The sequence below is a fragment of the Ranitomeya variabilis genome, chromosome 4, assembly GCF_051348905.1.
Source record: "Ranitomeya variabilis isolate aRanVar5 chromosome 4, aRanVar5.hap1, whole genome shotgun sequence".
Taxonomy (NCBI): Eukaryota; Metazoa; Chordata; class Amphibia; order Anura; family Dendrobatidae; genus Ranitomeya; species Ranitomeya variabilis.
The window spans coordinates 572,952,442-572,971,173 of NC_135235.1; the positions used below are offsets into that span (position 1 = coordinate 572,952,442).

The 18,732-nt window shown below is 43.9% G+C and overlaps 1 protein-coding gene across 1 annotated transcript in view; it reads right to left on the minus strand.

Annotated features, from left to right (window-relative positions):
* Positions 1–199: 199 nt before the first annotated feature.
* The window catches only part of LAMA5 (laminin subunit alpha 5), a 116,915-nt gene continuing 98,382 nt past the window's right edge, over positions 200–18,732 (minus strand). The window contains exons 51-80 of the mRNA XM_077252870.1: positions 17,697–17,808; positions 16,087–16,260; positions 15,747–15,943; positions 15,541–15,657; positions 15,301–15,455; positions 15,075–15,216; positions 14,869–14,971; positions 14,042–14,155; positions 12,954–13,133; positions 12,591–12,733; positions 12,182–12,367; positions 11,765–11,901; positions 10,920–11,073; positions 10,576–10,709; positions 8,995–9,154; positions 8,452–8,580; positions 8,211–8,365; positions 7,903–8,035; positions 7,671–7,814; positions 7,444–7,574; positions 7,082–7,249; positions 6,801–6,939; positions 6,566–6,717; positions 6,175–6,364; positions 5,657–5,809; positions 3,710–3,860; positions 3,451–3,581; positions 3,285–3,378; positions 3,088–3,207; positions 200–1,854 (exon numbers count right to left, since the gene is read on the minus strand). Coding sequence (XP_077108985.1) covers positions 1,712–1,854; positions 3,088–3,207; positions 3,285–3,378; positions 3,451–3,581; positions 3,710–3,860; positions 5,657–5,809; positions 6,175–6,364; positions 6,566–6,717; positions 6,801–6,939; positions 7,082–7,249; positions 7,444–7,574; positions 7,671–7,814; positions 7,903–8,035; positions 8,211–8,365; positions 8,452–8,580; positions 8,995–9,154; positions 10,576–10,709; positions 10,920–11,073; positions 11,765–11,901; positions 12,182–12,367; positions 12,591–12,733; positions 12,954–13,133; positions 14,042–14,155; positions 14,869–14,971; positions 15,075–15,216; positions 15,301–15,455; positions 15,541–15,657; positions 15,747–15,943; positions 16,087–16,260; positions 17,697–17,808 — 4,341 coding nt within the window. The 3' untranslated portion in view covers positions 200–1,711. The remainder of the gene's footprint in view (positions 1,855–3,087; positions 3,208–3,284; positions 3,379–3,450; positions 3,582–3,709; positions 3,861–5,656; positions 5,810–6,174; positions 6,365–6,565; positions 6,718–6,800; positions 6,940–7,081; positions 7,250–7,443; positions 7,575–7,670; positions 7,815–7,902; positions 8,036–8,210; positions 8,366–8,451; positions 8,581–8,994; positions 9,155–10,575; positions 10,710–10,919; positions 11,074–11,764; positions 11,902–12,181; positions 12,368–12,590; positions 12,734–12,953; positions 13,134–14,041; positions 14,156–14,868; positions 14,972–15,074; positions 15,217–15,300; positions 15,456–15,540; positions 15,658–15,746; positions 15,944–16,086; positions 16,261–17,696; positions 17,809–18,732) is intronic.

The following is an 18,732-nucleotide window of genomic DNA, read 5'->3' on the forward strand; positions in this document are numbered from 1 at the left end:
CCACTTTTGTTTCTTTGCTCTTCTGTGGGTGAGAAACAGAGGGGGCGCTATTCCGCTTTACTGGGAAAATGATACTGTATTAAACGCCTTACAGTTTGTTCTCAGACCGACAATGGTTCTTGTACTGATTACAGTGAACAGTCTCCCATCAAATATGGTTAACCCTTTCATTGCCCAAATGAAGAATTACTGCAAGGTGGAGAGGAAAAAGAAAAAGTGGCTTTATTTTAGAGAACCCAATTTTTGCACCATGAGTTTCCACGTCTCCAGTAGGAAGCTACAATGAATACAGGAAGATGTCGGGGTTTAGTTTCCTATTGGCATTACAATCCTAATGTTACGGGTACAGGTAAAGGGCACCCCCACATCTATGCCCAGCTGAGGCAGCCATTGTTGGAGGTGAATCGCAGCAATTGGTCAGTGGAGTAATGGCGCCTCTCCTGGGACTTCATGACTCTAGCACGATTGCCCGAGTGTTGTGTAGTAAATAGGTACACACATGCATATATATATATACAGACGTTTAATGTGTAAGTGCAGAGGTGAAATCAGTGAAATAGACTTAAATATATATTTATATTTTTCTTTAACAAAAAAAAAATTCACGCTGTTCTACCACAGGAAAGGACAATATAATAAATATCTGTAGGACTGTTTCTACCCAGTAGTTATTTTATTCTTAACATTTTCTCGGCTTAGGGCGTTTACGTATCAGACCCCCCAGCTTTTCCTAATGTCCAGTTCTCCGCCGCTGCTACTTAGTAAGTATACATGATTTTATGATAAGACGGTTACATCTAACATGTAAATGAATACACATAACGCGCCCTTTTCCATGGTCTGGAATGGTGAACACAAGGCAATGAAATCGCCATGCTAAACTAGATGAGAAATCTTCTGTGACCCCTTTTAGCAGGCATCTGGTTATCTTCATGCGAGCGCTGGTTCTGCACCCATTATTTCCAAATTTTGACATAAAGCCGGCTGTTTTTACATTAATTACATAGCAAATTGCATTCTCGCATTGCCGTCTTTTTATGCAGTAACAGCTCCCCAGTGAAAGACCTGTGAAATTAAGAAGCTGTTAAGTGGCAGAAGCCGACGCATTTTACCACTTGAAGTCAAAATCAAATGAGCGGGGCGTATTATGGGTTCAGACCTTGCATGAAATCAGGTTCTGAGCCGTGGCGAGCATGTAATTGAAGCGAAGTGGAGGCAGATTAATATCAACCTAGCACAAACATCTTCTGAAAAACCCTGATTAAACCACCTGTACATTGCCGACTTGTGCCAACTGCGGGTACAGTGTTCCAGTGTTTGTCTCTTAGCATATTAATGGCAGGAATGAGGAGTGCTGTCCCTTTTGTTGCTACAAGTCCCAGCTAAGTCGTTGGATTATACCAAGGCTTACAATGCTAATATTTAATATACTGCTATAGCACTTGTCAAAGAAAGGGTTACTACATTGTAAGCAATCCCACAAATCTTTCCATTATATTAGGTGGAGCGTGTGAGGGGCTGGGAACAGTCTGCAGAAGTACAATGGTTCGGTAAAGTAACCGAGTAAGAAGCACCCATGTTTCTGGGTTAGATGTCAGGGTCACCTTGTAACATGACCTAACACCTCTCCATTAATGGCACAGTTTAGTGGTCTCTGCCCTTAAATAACAGCAGTCCCCATGTCAGTGTTCATCCGCCACTTGCTTTCCAATTAAAGGGCTGGACAGATGTTTCTCCCGGCGGATCCCGTGAAGATTCCAGATTTGTAGACATCTATGACCTTCCTGTTGATGGTGAGGTTCCTCATGCACCCTTGATAAGGCGAATGTGGGTGCTCTGCAACAGGACTGTTTGCTAAAACAATGGGAACACAATTAGTTAGAAAGAGACAGAAAAATGAATGACAATGACAAGAACTGGTCATACTGGAGCTGAATAAACCTGCTATTCAAGGTATGCTAAGCCACTGCATGTACGGGTATGGGAACGTTGGGGGTCTGGATGTTTCCCATGTGGATGTTCAGTGGGAAAAAAATGAAATTTGTGTATAATGGTGAAAATCTGTAATATCGGCACACATGATTTCAACTCTAGGGGCTCAAAAAAAAAGAAATTCTGATTTCACAAACCTGAACAATCTGCTCAGAATGGTGAAAGATGATGCAAAATTATATTTGATTTTAATGAACAAGGGAAGCAAAAGTCCAGATTGGCAAATTCGCACAGCGATTCTGAATCCATGCATGGTAATTCAATGAAAATCAATGCACATGACTTAAAACTTTGCAAGTGTGAAACTCCATCCAAAAATGTGACTTAACATGCACAAATGAACGTGAATTGAATTTAGTGAAAACTTGTTAACTTAATTACAAATTGGTGATGAAAAGGAGAAAATAATTCAGGACTGATAAATTCGCCTGATGATTTAAAAATCAAACATTCATCAAATTTAGTGAAAATCTGCAAAAATTAACACACTTGATACCAATTCTGGGGGGACGTGGGTTGGTTATATAAATTTACAGACTTGTAAGTTTATCCAGTTTAATAAGTGAAAATCCGTGCAAAATCAGCAGTTATATAAGCAGTGTGACTATAGCGACTAGCCTGTAGGCTTTTCTATGAGGTGTGGACTAGAGATGAGCGAACGTGCTGGGATAAAGTGTTATCTGAGCATACTCTGGTGCTAACCAAGTGTCTTTGGCATGCACGAATACCATATTCGAGTCTCCGCAGCTGTTCGTCAGTCACGACGTATGTAGGGATAGCCTAATATACAGGTGATCCCTGCATGTGTTGCAGCTGTCAAACAGCTGTGAGACATGCAGCCGTGGAGACTCAAACATAGTATTCGAGCACACCGCAAATACTCTTGTTGGCACCCAAGCATGTTTAGATAACACCTTATCCGAGCACGTTCGTTCATCACTAGTGGGGACCACTCATGTTTTATCCAGGGATTATTACAGGTCTCAATATGATCTTAGTTCTTTGCTGATAAATCCGACGTGGAGGCGCTCCCTGCTACTAGCCGTGTACCGATACAGACACAACATGAACAAAACACATATGCCAAATACTTACCTGGCACTCCTCCCATATAGAGGGTTCCCCAAGACTTGATGTGAGAGGAAGGACTGATCCCCACTAAATGGTTTCCTTCAGTGTCCACGTCCAGTTGGACCACATTACTCCCTTTAGTGACTGTGATGGAGAAGTAATGAGAATAAGGAGTCGTCCATGACAATATGAAGGTGTGTTGAGCATGTCACCATACTGACCGGCAATGGTGTGCCACTGTCCGTCACATAGAGGCTGCTGCAGATGGACCGTTGTGGAGTGTTTACCCCATGTATCCGTCAGAGCTACAGACACCTGAGGAAGGCGAGAAAAATGAGATAGGAAATCCCAATAGGAGAACAGCAGTAGGAAGAGACTAGTCAGTACCTTTCTATCAGCCAAGGACAGGGTGATTGCGTATCCCTCCTCAGTGACCACATGGAATATAAGTCCAGACGGCTGCATCGGCCGCACCTCTAATTTCAACTCTAGATCCTGTCCCACGTCAATCAAATTCCCTAAAAGAGAGGAAGGAGAGAGAAGTTCTGTTATAAAAACGGCCCAGAAATGGTTGGGCCTGCTAATGCAGCTCGGCTCAACTGAATGGGTATTTTAAAACATTTAGGACAAGTGATTTTTTACGTACTAAATGTCAGGAATCCCCCATCTGAGAAAAACAATCCAGGCTCTGTGAGCCCCTCAAAACATGGCGTGACCCCTGTAGCTTTTTCTGGGTTGTCCAAGGATTTCCCGTCCATCCTCAGGTTCCTCAGACATCCATGGAAACCAGTGACATCCTGAAAAGTGTAAAACCAATCAGTCTTCTACACTCCTTGACAGAAGTTATGTCGCTTATCCATGTTGTGTAAATAAAAGCTTATAACCTGAGGTTAAATTCATCCATTGGTTGTATAAATTATTCTTTTGAAAGCTGAAACCCTCCGAAATGTGGTTTAGGTTAAGAAAATAAATTGGTATCAATGCAGAAATATTGATCAGTTGATAGACACAGAATGGTCAGATTTTGGCAAGACAAAAGTTGTCGCCCACAGACAGTAATGTGATATTCAAACAAATAATTAACTTAAAATACAAATATATGTTGCATAACATTGGTGAATGACGTTGTGGTGCTATTAGAGTCATATTTAATATTTTGTGTGACTTCCATGAGCTTGAAGGACTGCATCCATGAGGTTCAACAATGATTCATACAATTTATTAATGAAGTCATCAGGAATAGCAAAGAATGCAGTCTTACATGCCTCCCAGAGTTCATCTAGATTCTTTGGTTTTGTCTTCCAAGCCTCCTCTTTCATCCTACCCCAAACATACTAAATGATGTTCATGTTTGGTGACTGGGCTGGCCAGTCCTTGAGCACCTTGATCTTTTTTGCCTGGAGGAACTTTGTTGTAGAGATGGATGTATGAGATGGAGCACCATCCTGCTGCAGAATTTGACCCCTTTTATGATTTGGAATATAAGAGGTAGCTAATACTTCTTGATATTTTAGGCTATTGATATTGTCTTCCACGTTGCAAATGTTTTGCACACCCCCATACGGAATGTAACTGCAGACCATGATCTTTCCACCACCAAATTTAACTTTTCTGGGTGTATTTTGGATCCATACGGGCTCCAGTAGGTCTCCTGCAATATTTGAGGCGACTGCGGTGTAATTCTACTGAAGATTCATCAGAGAAATCCATCTTCTGCCACTTTTCCAGCGTCCATCTGTTTAGCAGGCTGTGGGACTTTGCAAATGCCACACGGTTTTTTATTTGCCATTTGTTTAGTGCTGGCTTCTGGGCACTGATTCGACCATGGAGGCCATTTCGAGACAGAATCCTACAAACTGTTCTAGTTGACACAGGGACTTGAGGTGACCAGGCCTGTTGGAGCTCTGTTGCGGTGGAAGAGGGGCTTGCTTTGGATTTTCTAACCAACAAACGTTCCTCTTGAGCAGTTGTCTTGCAAGGTCTGCCAGACCGGGGCTTGTCAAACACATCTCCAGTCTCTTCAAATCTTTTTTTAATTCATTGTACTTGACGCTGAGACATATTAAAGGTGCCAGCCACCTCTGCAGTGGATCTGGTCTTCAGCTTCTTGATAATCCAGGCTTTGGTCGCAGGGTGGATTTTTGGCATGTTGTCAGAGCTCGAGTTGCAGTTCAAGTGAAGGTTTGGGGTGCTGGATTTTTTTTTATACACACACACTAATTAACCGATCATTTACTGAGCACAGGTGAGGATGTAAACTAGGATTGGGTGCATTATATGACCAGGCGACCAAACTTTTGTCTTGCCAAAATCTGACCATTCTGTGTCCATTAACTGATCAATATTTCTGCATTGATGCCAATTTATTTTCTTAACCTAAACCACATTTCGGAGGGTTTCAGCTTTCAAAAGAATAATTTATACAACCAATGGATGAATTTAACCTCAGGTTATAAGCTTTTATTTGCATAACATGGATAAGCGACATAACTTCTGTCAGGGAGTGTATATTTCCATCATGAATTTGGGGACTTGGTATGCAGTAACCAGGAGCGGATGCTTCATGTACAATGATTTTGCTCCACCTGCTCACCAGGTTGTCTGGACGGTTCCTCAATGCAGGGGCCCCACCGATGAAAACTGGGCTTGCTAATGATAGGACGGACCCTGGTGGTAGCACCCCACTTTGAGCCTTGAGGCCATCTATAACCAGACGGAGTTTGTGCTTCTCCTTCCCAAAGAAAATCTAAAATGCAGAATATTTCATAGTTAAGGTTGGGAATCTGTGATATTGAAGCAGTTTACATGATGACATCATCTCATGATGTCACAAGTCAACAGTATAATGGAGAGCATAACAGCGCTATGATGTCATCAGAGTGGTCCTAGAGTCTATGGGACATATCTAGCCACTATACGTAGTGCCCCTCTGTTCCTCCACTTTGGGGCCACATGTATAGTAAAATTTTAAGTTTGGGCTGCTTTAAAAAGACAATATATCTGAACATACAATATGGCTGGCACTCTACATACCCAAAGACGTTGGCATACTGGCTGCAGTGATTACACAACAGCTTGGTGACCACTAACATGTATCAATCACCCTCTTACCGTGTGCCACTGCCCATCTGTGTATTTTTCTTTACTTCTCAATCGGTGTGTTTTCCCACGAACATTTATCATTAGGATGAATCGGGCATTGGAGACATAAAGAGACAACGAGGAGGCTCCTGGCTCATCTGCCACAAAGAAGAGGAGACCATTGGAAGAGTTCAGATGAACCTCCATGGAGAAGTGGAACCTATTATGGAAGGGAAACAGAAGATGAATGTGGCTGCATCTAAAACAGAGACAGATGACTGGTACAACCAGCGGTGTAGACCCTAGTGCCTGACCAGCCGCCAATGTGTCTGCAAATGGTACTAAAATGCTGAACTTTTTTCACCAAACTTGCACAAGCCACTGGTCCGGCGTCCCCTCCTATCGCCCCAACAGCACATACCTGTCTTGGAAGGAACCAGGGACATTTGTAAATTCCAGATGGCTGGATGAAGAGCCCCCAAATCTTAATGCCCCTTTCAAAGGTTTTGGAACATAACAGGATGAGTTTTGTGATTGTCGGTGACCCAGCAGAGCCAACTTCCTCTGCCGCGCCTGCAAAAGTGGTAAAATTTGTAGACGATGGAGAAAGGGGCCGATGAGATAAAGGTGAAGAGCTGACCCTTGAGACACTTTACCTTCATTTTGAGTTTATCCTTCCGCACCAACGCTCTGATCTCTTGGGGTCGTTCCTCGGGGATGTCATCACATTTCATGCTGACATTTACACTACGAAGATTCTGCTGCAGGTCCAGAACCATCTGAGGTCCAGTGATCCTGTAACAGTGATGCAGAGGTTATTAAAAATGAACCTGTGGAACTTCAGCAAGTCCTGCCAGAAAATCAGTATGTGTCTCCTTAAATGCTCTGTGCTGCTGGGTTTATACCGTTACACCATTGTCTTTGTCAAAAATCTAACCTTTTTACAAAGACATTGCTGATGCAGCCGGTGAAGTTGGTTGGTGTGGTGCTATCCGGTGCCCCTCCAAGGAGTATATTGTTGCTGGGAGCATCCTGTCGTTTTCTTCGGCCACCCTGAGAGAGAAGCCCGCTCCCTTGTAGTTCATCGTCCACATAAAGCCGCAACCTAAGCAACAAAAACTGTATCAGATACTAATTCATTGGCTGGGAGTTTCTCCCATACTTGCCATTTCAGGTGGCAGAAGAGCTTGCAACCTATTATTCCTCTACTATTACTCTATGTGCCCCCTTATATTAATGGGATGCACATAATATCTCACTATAGTTTGATCAGTAATACTGTACTGGGCTTAGTCATACCCATTCTTGTCGTTGTACAGGGACAGGTAATGTCTGGATCCATCGGAATATGACATTTTGGAGGTTAGCCGAGTGGCAAGAAGCTTCACCGACAAATAACCACCCTGGGTCTCCACCTGGCATAGTCCTTCCTGCAGAAAGCAGAGCACCATTCATATTCATACAATGGCAACCAAGTGACCGTGATATTCACAAAAAATTTAATTACAAATGGCAGGACCCCTCACATCATTAGTATGATGGTACATCAGGCCATTATGCTGAATTGTCTGGAAGCCAAAGCCGGCATAGAAGTCGTCTTGGAAGTTAGGCACGTTCCTCAGGTTCATGCTTAAAAACCCATGTCCATTGAACTGAACAGACCTTGCTATCTGTGGGGGTGAAGGAAATAACTGCAGTCATGAAGATCAGGAACTACAGACATGTCTGTCATAGCGAATGAAGTCCTAAGGGACTCACCAGGAGGTCCGAGGTGCAGCCGTAGCTCACTCCTGTTGTGTTCATCCTCTTCAAGTCCACGTATTTCCCTAAAGCCTTGAGCCCCTTCATACAACCTCTGATGGAACCTCCACTGGGGAAAGTTTCCTTCAGACTGGGAACAATGGAGAAGACAATAAACCTTACAGTATTTGGGGATCTGGAGGAAGCACAATAGTGGTGACCCTCAAGTCTCCAGATTTTTGAGGAATTTTCGGTTTGCTATTCTATGCAGCGAAAACTGTTAGGAGGCACTGTGGAGGCATAAAAGTTCTAGAGGATGAACTCACCCCTCTGGAAGTTTATCGGTTGGAAGACCCCCAAGATAGAAGAATCGTGACGACTCCAGGCTACCACCATCATATTCCACACTAAACACATTCAACCTTTCAAATCGCACAAATATCCTTTTCTTCCCACCAATCACGGCGACTATGACCTGGATCTGAGGAAGAACATAGACAGAAGCATTAGCAAAAAAATTTGGTAGCCACCACCGCACAAACCACTGAGGGGAGAATTTGCTGTTACCGCTTTAGAGGTGGAGGTGCTGACAAACAGCGGGGAGGACTCTATCGGCTTTGCTCTCTCGGTCCCGCTTCCGATATTGTAATACAGGGCGAGCTGACCTTCCTGGGCCGCCAGGCACACAAACTGGTCCTGTAAGAAGAGGAGGTTACATTGGAGGTTGCCTTAATAGTTCACAGGTTCAGGTTTTTTTGTAAGGTAAGTTCGACGTGCATTTTTCTAAGAATCCTCAGCAAAAATGAGAGGCTGACACTTGTGCTGATGGATCCCCACTTGGGTTAGCCCCATTGTTCCTTGCTCATACTCTAAGATATGTGTATTTGTGCATGAATTAACAGATGTATTTCCGATGTATTTAAGAGTTTGGCAGCAGCTCTGTCATAACCCAGCTGAGCATTGCTAAGGGAAAAGAGCTGATGGACGACAGAAATATAATGAGTATGGGGGACCTTATTGTCTGAAACTCAAGACCGGATTCAATGTATTCAGAAAGTCACAGATGGACTGTGTTCTTGAGGACTCTTGACTGTCAGACCAGATATTTACCTCTCCTCCGAGATAGAAGATTATTCCATTGTAAGATACTAAGCGGACATCCATCTCAAACCTCTTGACTCCAGGAAGTGACTCCAGCTTAACCTCAGCATATCCTGACCCATCAAAGTAAGATCCATCAGTGAGCCAAGGATCTCCTGTAGACTTGGACCTACAAATAAAACATGTCATGTAAGTGAGCGTCACCCAGGGGCAGAACACAAGGAATAAAATGTTACAGGGATTCTTTGCAAAACTTGTACAGTGTGTTACCCACAGTGCAGGGGTCTCTGATCCCATGGGTCACCCTCCACCATTTCAGGTCATGCTCTAGACATAACATGGAGTATCAGTTTTGCAGTGATTGTCCTTTTCAAGGTGAAACTAATCCATGAAAGATCTGCATACTGCACCCTTAAATTTTATTAAATTAAAGTCACCAAATTCACTATCGAGACAGTATACCTTATGACCTTAACCTGACGAAACAGGTGTACTTTCTTTAAAAATCCATGTCACAATGGATGTAAAATCCTCTAATTAAAATGAACATTTTAATGCTAGACTCATAAAATGTTCATTTTAATATTAGGAAGGTAAGCTTTCACAAAGAATTATACAACCATTGTGATACGGATTTTCAAAGTAAGTGCACCAGTCTCATCACTTCTAAGAGTTCAATATAAGGACGACCTGTCACATTGCAGACAGCAACTAACATTAATTGGTGAGCACAGGTCGGACACAAGGGCTGTGTTGGCGACTTCATTCATCGGTGGAAATGGGTCGGGCATTGTACTACTAATGCCAGGCTGCCAGACTGTTTTCAACCTTGGAAGAAGTAACCGCTGCAGCCGTGGTGCCCGACCTGCTGTCTCCACTCAATGCTACTTACAGTGTGCGGAGCGCAGCTGCCGGGGATAATGTGACTGCTGCGCTGAACATTAAGTAGGGATGACAGCAGGAGATTGTAGCTCCGTGCACAGCGCTGGGCTACAAGAAAAATGGCGCAAGGCTCAACCTACAGCTGTGACTTGTGCAGTACAGGGAGCGTGTGCACAATGCACAGCTAATGCAGACACAGCATAGGAGATCGGGTCAGAAACTGATCCTACTGTACTATGCCTGTGACAGATTGCACAGAAGCAAGTATAAGTGGCAACCTCCTGTCTAAGGAAAAAAATAATAATAAAAAATATATATTACACCAGTTTCTTTAATACTGTTAAAAATATACACGATCCTATAATTGTGAGAGATACTCTTTGAAAGGGTTTTCCATTTCTAAAATGCGAGGATTCTCCGGTTTCTGAGTCGGGAACAGCGGTGATGTATACATTATGCATACTCCTGGCCAGAGCCCGACTAGTGGGCACCATACACTTGTATGTAGTGAGGCTGCTGTATCCTCACAGCGTACAGTGCGTGTACTGGGGGGATTCATAAGTCTGCATTCACACAGAGTGACTGCAGACTTATTAATTTAGACTGGACAAACCCTTGAAGGCTAGTTTAAGCAGAAAATGACAAGGCAGATAATCCTGCAGTCTGAGACATAGATGTGATCAAGGATATAGTGGTTGTGACTGGTACCTGGGACAAGGCTTGTCCCTCGTTGTATCCAGTTGGAAGGTTTTCTCAAAGTCATACAGGCTGATGGGCTTCTCGTTCAGAGTGTCCAGCTCTATGCAACCCTTGAAATTGGGATAGTTCAGTGCTGAAGGTGGCTGGAGGCAAAAGATAGAAAAGGAAATATCTAATTAATGATAACAAAGATATATATGAGATAGATAGATAATAGATATGAGATAGATAGATAGATGATAGATAGATAGATAGATAGATAGATAGATAGATAGATAGATAGATAGGCACCCTTAGTCTACTGTCCAGCTGTCTGGCCTTCAGTACATGTGGTGATAATGGGACGGATTTACCTTGAATTCTGAAGGATACCCTCCTACATAGAACACGACTCTCTGGGGGTCCAGGTTGAGAAGACCCTGCTCACCACTGGCTGTACTGTCTCCTTTGATCTCATGTAAGCTATCCTTAGTTACAAAGATGGACATCTGGGCATACTGCAGGATCCTGTTAGGGAAGAAGGAGGTAAGATGAAGACGGTAGATCAGCTGTTCTCCATAGCAATGTGTGACATGAATCCTCCAGGAGCCACAGAGGAGTCTCCTTCCCTCCAAGAAACCTTATCTAACACTGCGGCAAATATATTCTCTCAGTATTACAGAGAACGTCCATTTTCAAGTTCAGCAGTTGGTGAAAATCCCAAATGCCAGAGACATCTTTCAGAATTTTTTTTACTAGATTAAACTGTAAGATACTGCTATCCATCGGTCACCCATACCTATGGCTGTCATGTAGATGGGCTTACCTGCTCCTTGGCATTGCCTAAAGATCACATTAAAGTCTCCAATGCATGAGTAACATAATTGTATATCAATAGTTAAAAGGGTTGTCCACTGAAGATAAGTTATCGTCTATCCACCAGATAGTCGATGACTTATTGATAGTGGGGTTCTGAGAGCACCGATCGGCTGAAAGGGTCCCAGTGATAATGGAGCGGCAATGCATACGCTTGACCTCCGCTCCATCCACTCCCTATGGGGCAGCCTCATAGGGCGCCATGCTGCTCCATTTTAACGGGAATAAAAATGCTCCATTTTACCAGTGTGGGTCCAAAGGGTCGGCCCCCACGATCAATAAATGATCACTTATCCAGCTGATTAGTTATCTTCACCGGACAACTCCTATAGGTTCAGCTCACCTCTCAATGACGACCGTGACAAATTGCTCCTTGATGTCCTCATTGGCGGACAGGTACGTTGGTTCCTGCTCTCCGAGACGATAGATGCACTGCAGTCTGTTGCCTCTCAAGACCAATCCGAGGTAGTCACCCTGACCCTGTGCAACAAACCCAAAGTGGTTACCTTCATTAAAAGGGGAAGAAACCAAGCGAGCAGCATCCAGCAGATTGTGATCCGGCATTAGGACGCTGCCCACAGCAGAGCAGATAACACATACATATCGTGCAGTGGTGGGAAGAGGATTATGTGACTACCTAATGGACAAGCCCTTTAAGAACCTTCTAGATAAATCTGTACCTCTCCTGCACTATTCTGGGTCTCCACCCTTATCATATTTAACGTTAAAGTGCCGGTCATTTATATTGAGCCATCCTTACATCCTTGTGTCCGAGGAACATCACGAAACGTGTGGAGTCAGAGTCCGCTTGCCGCTTCTTCTTATTCTGTGGGTTGGGGTTCTGGATGTGTAATTTGAGGTAGGTATGAGCTGCCAGATCAGGCAGATTACTCGGAGTACGTAGTTGTACCCCAGAAAAGCCATTAAATTTCACCGGGACCCTGACCTGGTAAGGAAAAAAGTGGATGAGAATAATAATCATCTGAAATGTTCCATATATACCCCAGGTTATCAATGACCAGTATCCAGATAAAGGAGAACGCCACCCTTTATATTTCACTGTGACGTAACAGAAGCACTGCGTGGGGTGGAATAGGATTGTGGAGTAGTCATTGATTCTTTACCCACATATTTACTGATGGGGGAGGGGTTTTGACAACTCTGCTCACCTTGCTGGCGGCATCCCGGGCCTGTGAGATCAGTTGTCGGACACGCTGGATGCTGTCTGAGATGCTGTTGTTTTGTCCCTGCTGGTCTTCCAGTTTATTCAGCTTGTCCAGGAGCAGAGGAATGGTGTTCTCTAGGTTGGACACTTAAAGAGACAGAGTAATTCCAGGCAATTATTTGCAGGTTGTACTACATCACATACCCATCAAGACCACCTGAAATAAGGGCATCTGGCTATATGGGACCTGGCCTAAAGTTTGACGCTAGTGGGGAGTTTATGGAAATTTGCCAATTAGAGACCCTTCTAACTTTGATATCAAATAATCTGTTGTATAATGTCCCATGTGCCGCAGTGTTGGACTCACCAGTGGTCTTGGCATCATCTACTGCCTTGCTCACATCTTCATTCTTCATGTTTCCATATTTATCCGTCCAGTCATCTAGGTTCCTCTTGATATCGGCCAGCGTGCTTTGCACCCTGGTAGCCGTGTTATTGGCTTCTGTAGCTTTAGCTTTGGCTTTTGCTATGTGATCAGTAACATTATCTGGAAGACATTAACAAAATAACTGTCAATATGCAATGAAGGCCTTCATCCCAAGGTACACCACTAATTCTGGTGGTGAAACAATATATATTTCAGACCCTGGTGCCAAGTTCCATTACTGCAGTGACATATGAATGTAATGTAACCTGTGGCGGAGGCTCCTGGCGCAAATGTGGATAGTACCTGGCATCACCGAAAATGATATTTACCTGCAGGTATAGGTTATCAGCAGGTATTAAGCATTACAATTCTGCCCGGCCGCTTTACTGAAAATGCGGCAACCAGGAGAAAATTAACTTATTTCATCCTGGGAGCAGCAGCATTCAGTCATCGGGTGTGGCCGAAACTTTGATTGACAGCCAACTCTGTAGCGCATCAGTGCAGAGCGAGATGTCAATCATAGTGCCAGCGCGTGGTTATAGCCGCCATTCACAGTACAGTGAACAGTGCTGTGAATAATGGCTATAACTGCTCCGGGCACACCCTATGACTGAAAGCCGGCAGCTCCCAGGATGAAATAAGTTATTTTTCTCCCTGTAGCCGCACTTTCAGTAAGGGCCAGGCAGCACTGTAAGGTTACATTCCCACGATGAGCTTCTGATGAGTTTTTTTACGCTGCATATTTTTGGAAAAATGCAAGTAACCTAAATTGGGGAAGAAATGGTGCCAAAATTCTGCACCATCAAAAGCTCATAGTGGGTACACAGCCTAGCACTATTTACCTGCAGAATAATCCCAAATCTGCAGGTAAATAGCATTTTCCAAGGTGACAGGTTCCCTTTAATCTACACAAGATCATGTTGGCGCCCAGAAGGTGGCATGTGAACTTTATTCTGCGGTCTTCCCCTGTTCAGTCACTCTTGACTAGAGGGATTTGGTTGCAATGTAAGCGATTCAGTGATTTTTACCTCTGGTCATGCTGATTTTGTCCATGACAGATCTCAGCTCGGATTCAAGTTTTTCTTTTTTTGTTTTGCTGCCCTGAAGTTTCTTTTTCGCTTCCTGCAGTTTCTTCAGGACATCTGTGGAAGGAGGAGGTCAGCAAGACTCTGAATGACACAATCCGTTAAAACAAATCATTTAAAATGCCCAGTATGTGTGAAATTGGCACCGATCCGACTTTAAACCCATTATCACCAGCTCTGCGAGCAGCGGAAAAATGACTTTGTTTGAAAGCGACAGACATCACCCCGTGGATCCTGCCGCTGAGTAAAATAACAGCGTGGTGTCTGAGGCAGCGCTAAAGGAAAGGCTCCTACAGGTCTAATAATGCTGAAAGAAAACCTCCAAGTGGTGCTGAATTAAGCTTTCTGCTCTGGGGTAAAATGGGTTAATGAATCAAAGCTCCGGTGTCTTATACATGAACAGCATATGTAAATGACAGTAATGTCACTAAAGCAGAGTTCCGCATGTAGCAGAGGTGAAAGGTTACAATCATACCCAGGCCCTGGTATATAAAGGCATGCAGAAGCCTCTTAGTGCCTGGCACATCATGATAACTGTAATAATGCATGTACGATGGACATAGACGATGCCAGGCCAAAGCTTATTGTACTTTGTAGGGTTTGGCCAGGAAGAGTTTTGTCTGATACAAAAAAGTAAGGTTGCCTTGTTGTGGATGGTGGGCACACATGAATTGGCCAATTTGTGCGCTAAGTACCTCTGTTTTATAAGTATAGTCTATATGGGAGTAAAGCAGTTTATATTTTATACACTCAAAGTTTTCTGAACTCACCCCCATTCAGTTCATTTTGGGCAGTTTTGGCGCTGTTCTCCAATTTGGAGCTGTTGTCCTTCAACTCTTTACCTTTCTTCCCCAGCTCCTCTGATAGGATGTTCTGTTGAGACATTGGACAGTCAGCACAGATAGCATTTCTTTGTTGTATAATCCCCCCATATCAGAGGGGGCGCTATTCAATATTTATAAATTGTAGAACCCACCTTATGTGTGTCTCCTGCCACCCGATGGGCATCCTTTGCAGCTTTATCAGCCTGCTTTATGGCCTCAATGATGCTGGAGTAAGCATTGGAGGCATTTATAGCTTTCTGGATGAACTCGTCTTGATTGGAGTCTCCTATGGCACTGAGGAAGAATGTAAAATTGTGAATAATGCTTCGCACATAAGTCACAATAATCCCTAGACAGTCTAAAAGAAGATAGTCTCACTTGGCCAAGTTCTTTGCTACTTGACTGAGGAGTTTTGCATGTTCCTCGGCCTGCTCCACAATGGACAGCCTGCTGCTTGCTGGTGAGAACTTCTTCACCTTGTCCATAATTGGGCCCCTAGCTCCATCCAGTCCAGCTGCCAACTTCTCATATTCCTGAATGCATCATAAATCAATTATGTGAATAATCCTGGGAGACCCGTGGCCCATGCACCGTTATTGTTTAGGTGTCCCATCATACCTCTTTCATGTCATCTATCATTTGCCAGATATCTGAGACCTGGGCTAAAGCTTCTTCACCCATCTTGATGGCTCCCACCAGCTCTTTGTGTTGTGTCTTCAAGTCGTTGACCTTATTCTGTCACAATAAAGTAAAGAAGTCATAGCATATGAAAGCTCTCAAGCTCAAGGGATACTTCTACCCATCATCGGGGAATTTGTCTTTACCTTGTTCTCCTCCAGGTTGTTGTAGTTCAGGCTGTTGAGACCCTCGGTCTCTATGATTTTGTTCACTGCCTCATTCATGGCATCCCGTAAATCCATCACCTCAGCGCTATAGATTTCCAGTTTCTTCTTGATCTCATTCAGGAGATCCTGGTTGGCCTTCACACTAGAGAACAGCTCAGCTTTTATCCGATCCAGCACTAAGAAGAATCAACATCACGTCAATATATGCCCCGATCACCGTCAGCTAATGGTCCTTGGAGGAAATGGTACTAATAGCAAGTCCTCCCCATACCCAAAAGAAGCACGGTGGGGGACTAGCTCCAGCACATGATCTACTTACATTTTTTTCCTTCGTTATGCTCCTTCTCTGCCAGGTCTTTGGCATAACTGAAGTCCTTGTCCCGCATCTCTTTTAACATTTTCTCCACCTCAGTCATGATTTGTCTGAACTCTTCAGTGGATGTGACGTTACTGGTGTTAGAAGTGGCAATCTTGTTCAGCTGATTGAGAAGTCCTAATAGACAGACAGAGATTATGGTCCTAAAATGGATACAATAATCTGAAAGGGGTTTAGTGAAGCCATTTTCATACGTATTACTGTCCAGAATCCTCATGTCTTGTCCAGAGTGGAGAAAGGTTACAAAGAGCAGCTCAGACTCCAAAGGACCTGTCCTGCCCGGCATCACACAGGCAACACTTAGATGTGAATGTGCACTGTGCAATTCTTAACTTCCCCTGTGGAGGAGCTGCAGGAAAAACTTACCGACAGGTTCCCTACAGATTACAGCTGATGCACTGCTATTATCAAAAGGGCCTTCAAAAAGGAGAAACTCTAGAACATAACTGCATAAACACTAACTGTTCTGGGCTGGCCTTTGGGGTGTGCAGCCTATTCCAGTACACAGGGTGCATCAGCTGCCCCTGTTGAAGAGGGCACCTAAGATGGTCTGGTATCCAAGGTCTGTGACTAACATAAATTTTTATAATTGGTATTTGAGCACTGTATGGTGGTATTTGCGCACTATATGATGTCATTTGAGCACTGTATGATGATATATGAGCACTGTATGATGATATTTGAGCACTGTATCGTGATATTTGAGCACTGTATAATGGTATTTGATAACTGTGTGGGGGCATTTGGCCATTATAGGGTGGTGGTAGAACACTATATGGTGGTATTTGGCCATTATAGGGTGGTGGTAGAACACTATATGGTGGTATTTGGCCATTATAGGGTGGTGCTGGAACACTATATGGTGGTATTTGGCCATTATAGGGTGGTGCTGGAACACTATATGGTGGTATTTGGCCATTATAGGGTGGTGCTGGAACACTATATGGTGGTATTTGGCCATTATAGGGTGGTGCTGGAACACTATATGGTGGTATTTGGCCATTATAGGGTGGTGCTGGAACACTATATGGTGGTATTTGGCCATTATAGGGTGGTGCTGGAACACTATATGGTGGTATTTGGCCATTATAGGGTGGTGCTGGAACACTATATGGTGGTATTTGGCCATTATAGGGTGGTGCTGGAACACTATATGGTGGTATTCACTACAGTTGATCATGGACATTGGATCAATGTCTACTGAATCTGAAGGATAAGACAGATTGATTTCTCATTTTGTTCTCAGGACAGGTAAGACGCCACCAGGTGTCTGGCAGTGACGTAGTCCCATCATTGTCATTAAGAAAATACGTACACTTGTCTAAGCCGAGCATACTGTACATGTGTCAGTAGAGATTTCATGTATGGACACCTATAGTCACTAATTAGTTTATCCCACTAATTGCACAGTTGTTGGGGCACCATTCTTGGGGCCATGTGTACAAAGTATGGCGGTACTCCATATATGGGAGTGTCCTGGTAGCAATCATAGGAATCAGCACATGATGTGGTGAAACCATGGCTGTAAGGCACAGAATAAAATAAAATCTCACCCAGTGAAACATTGTATAGAGATTGCACTTGGATCATGAGGTCTTTTGCTTTCTGACGGGTGTCCTTGGTCGCTTTCTGTATATTTGTTGCTGTTCTGTTGGTTGCATTCACCTGCACAAAGCAAAGATCACATGAGGCCCCATATCTACTGTATAATTGTCTAAGGGGTACTTCCGTCTGTCTGTCTGTCTGTCCGTCCCGGAAATCCCGCCTGGCGGCCGCGACCAGTCAGCGTCGGGCACAGTCCGGCCGAGAATTAGTCCCTCCCTACTTCCGTCCAGTCAGTGCCCGGCGCCCGCTCCATACTCCCCTCCAGTCAGCGCTGACACAGGGTTAATGGCAGTGTTATCGGACCGCGTTATGCGTTCTGCACTTCGTTAACGCTGCTATTAACCCTGTGTGACCAACTTTTTACTATTGATGCTGCCTATGCAGCATCAATAGTAAAAAGATCTACTGTTAAAAATAATAAATAAACAAAAAACCTGCTATTCTCACCTTCCGTCGTCCGCCAATGCGTGCGCGGCTGCCGCCAGCTTCCGTTCCCAGAGATGCATTGTGAAATTATCCAGAAGACTTCTGGGTAATTTCGCAATGCATCTCTGGGAACGGAAGCTGGCGGCAGCAGCGCGCGCATCGTGACAGCTTCGCTGGACACCGGAGGTGAGTATATAACTATTTTTTTTTTTAACAGGGATATGGTGCCCACACTGCTATATACTACGTGGGCTGTTATATACCGCGTGGCCAGTGTTATTTACTGCGTGGGCTGTGTTATATACTGCATGGGCTGTGTTATATACTGCGTAGCCAGTGTTATATACTGAGTGGGCTGTGTTATATACTATGTGGCCTGTGTGATATACTGCGTGGGCTGTGCTATATATTACGTTGGCTGTGTTATATACTGCATGGCTGCTATATACTACGTGGGCAGTGTTATATACTGCATGGCTGCTATATACTACGTGGGCAGTGTTATATACTACGTGGGCTGTGTTATATACTGCATGGGCTGTGCTATATATTACGTGG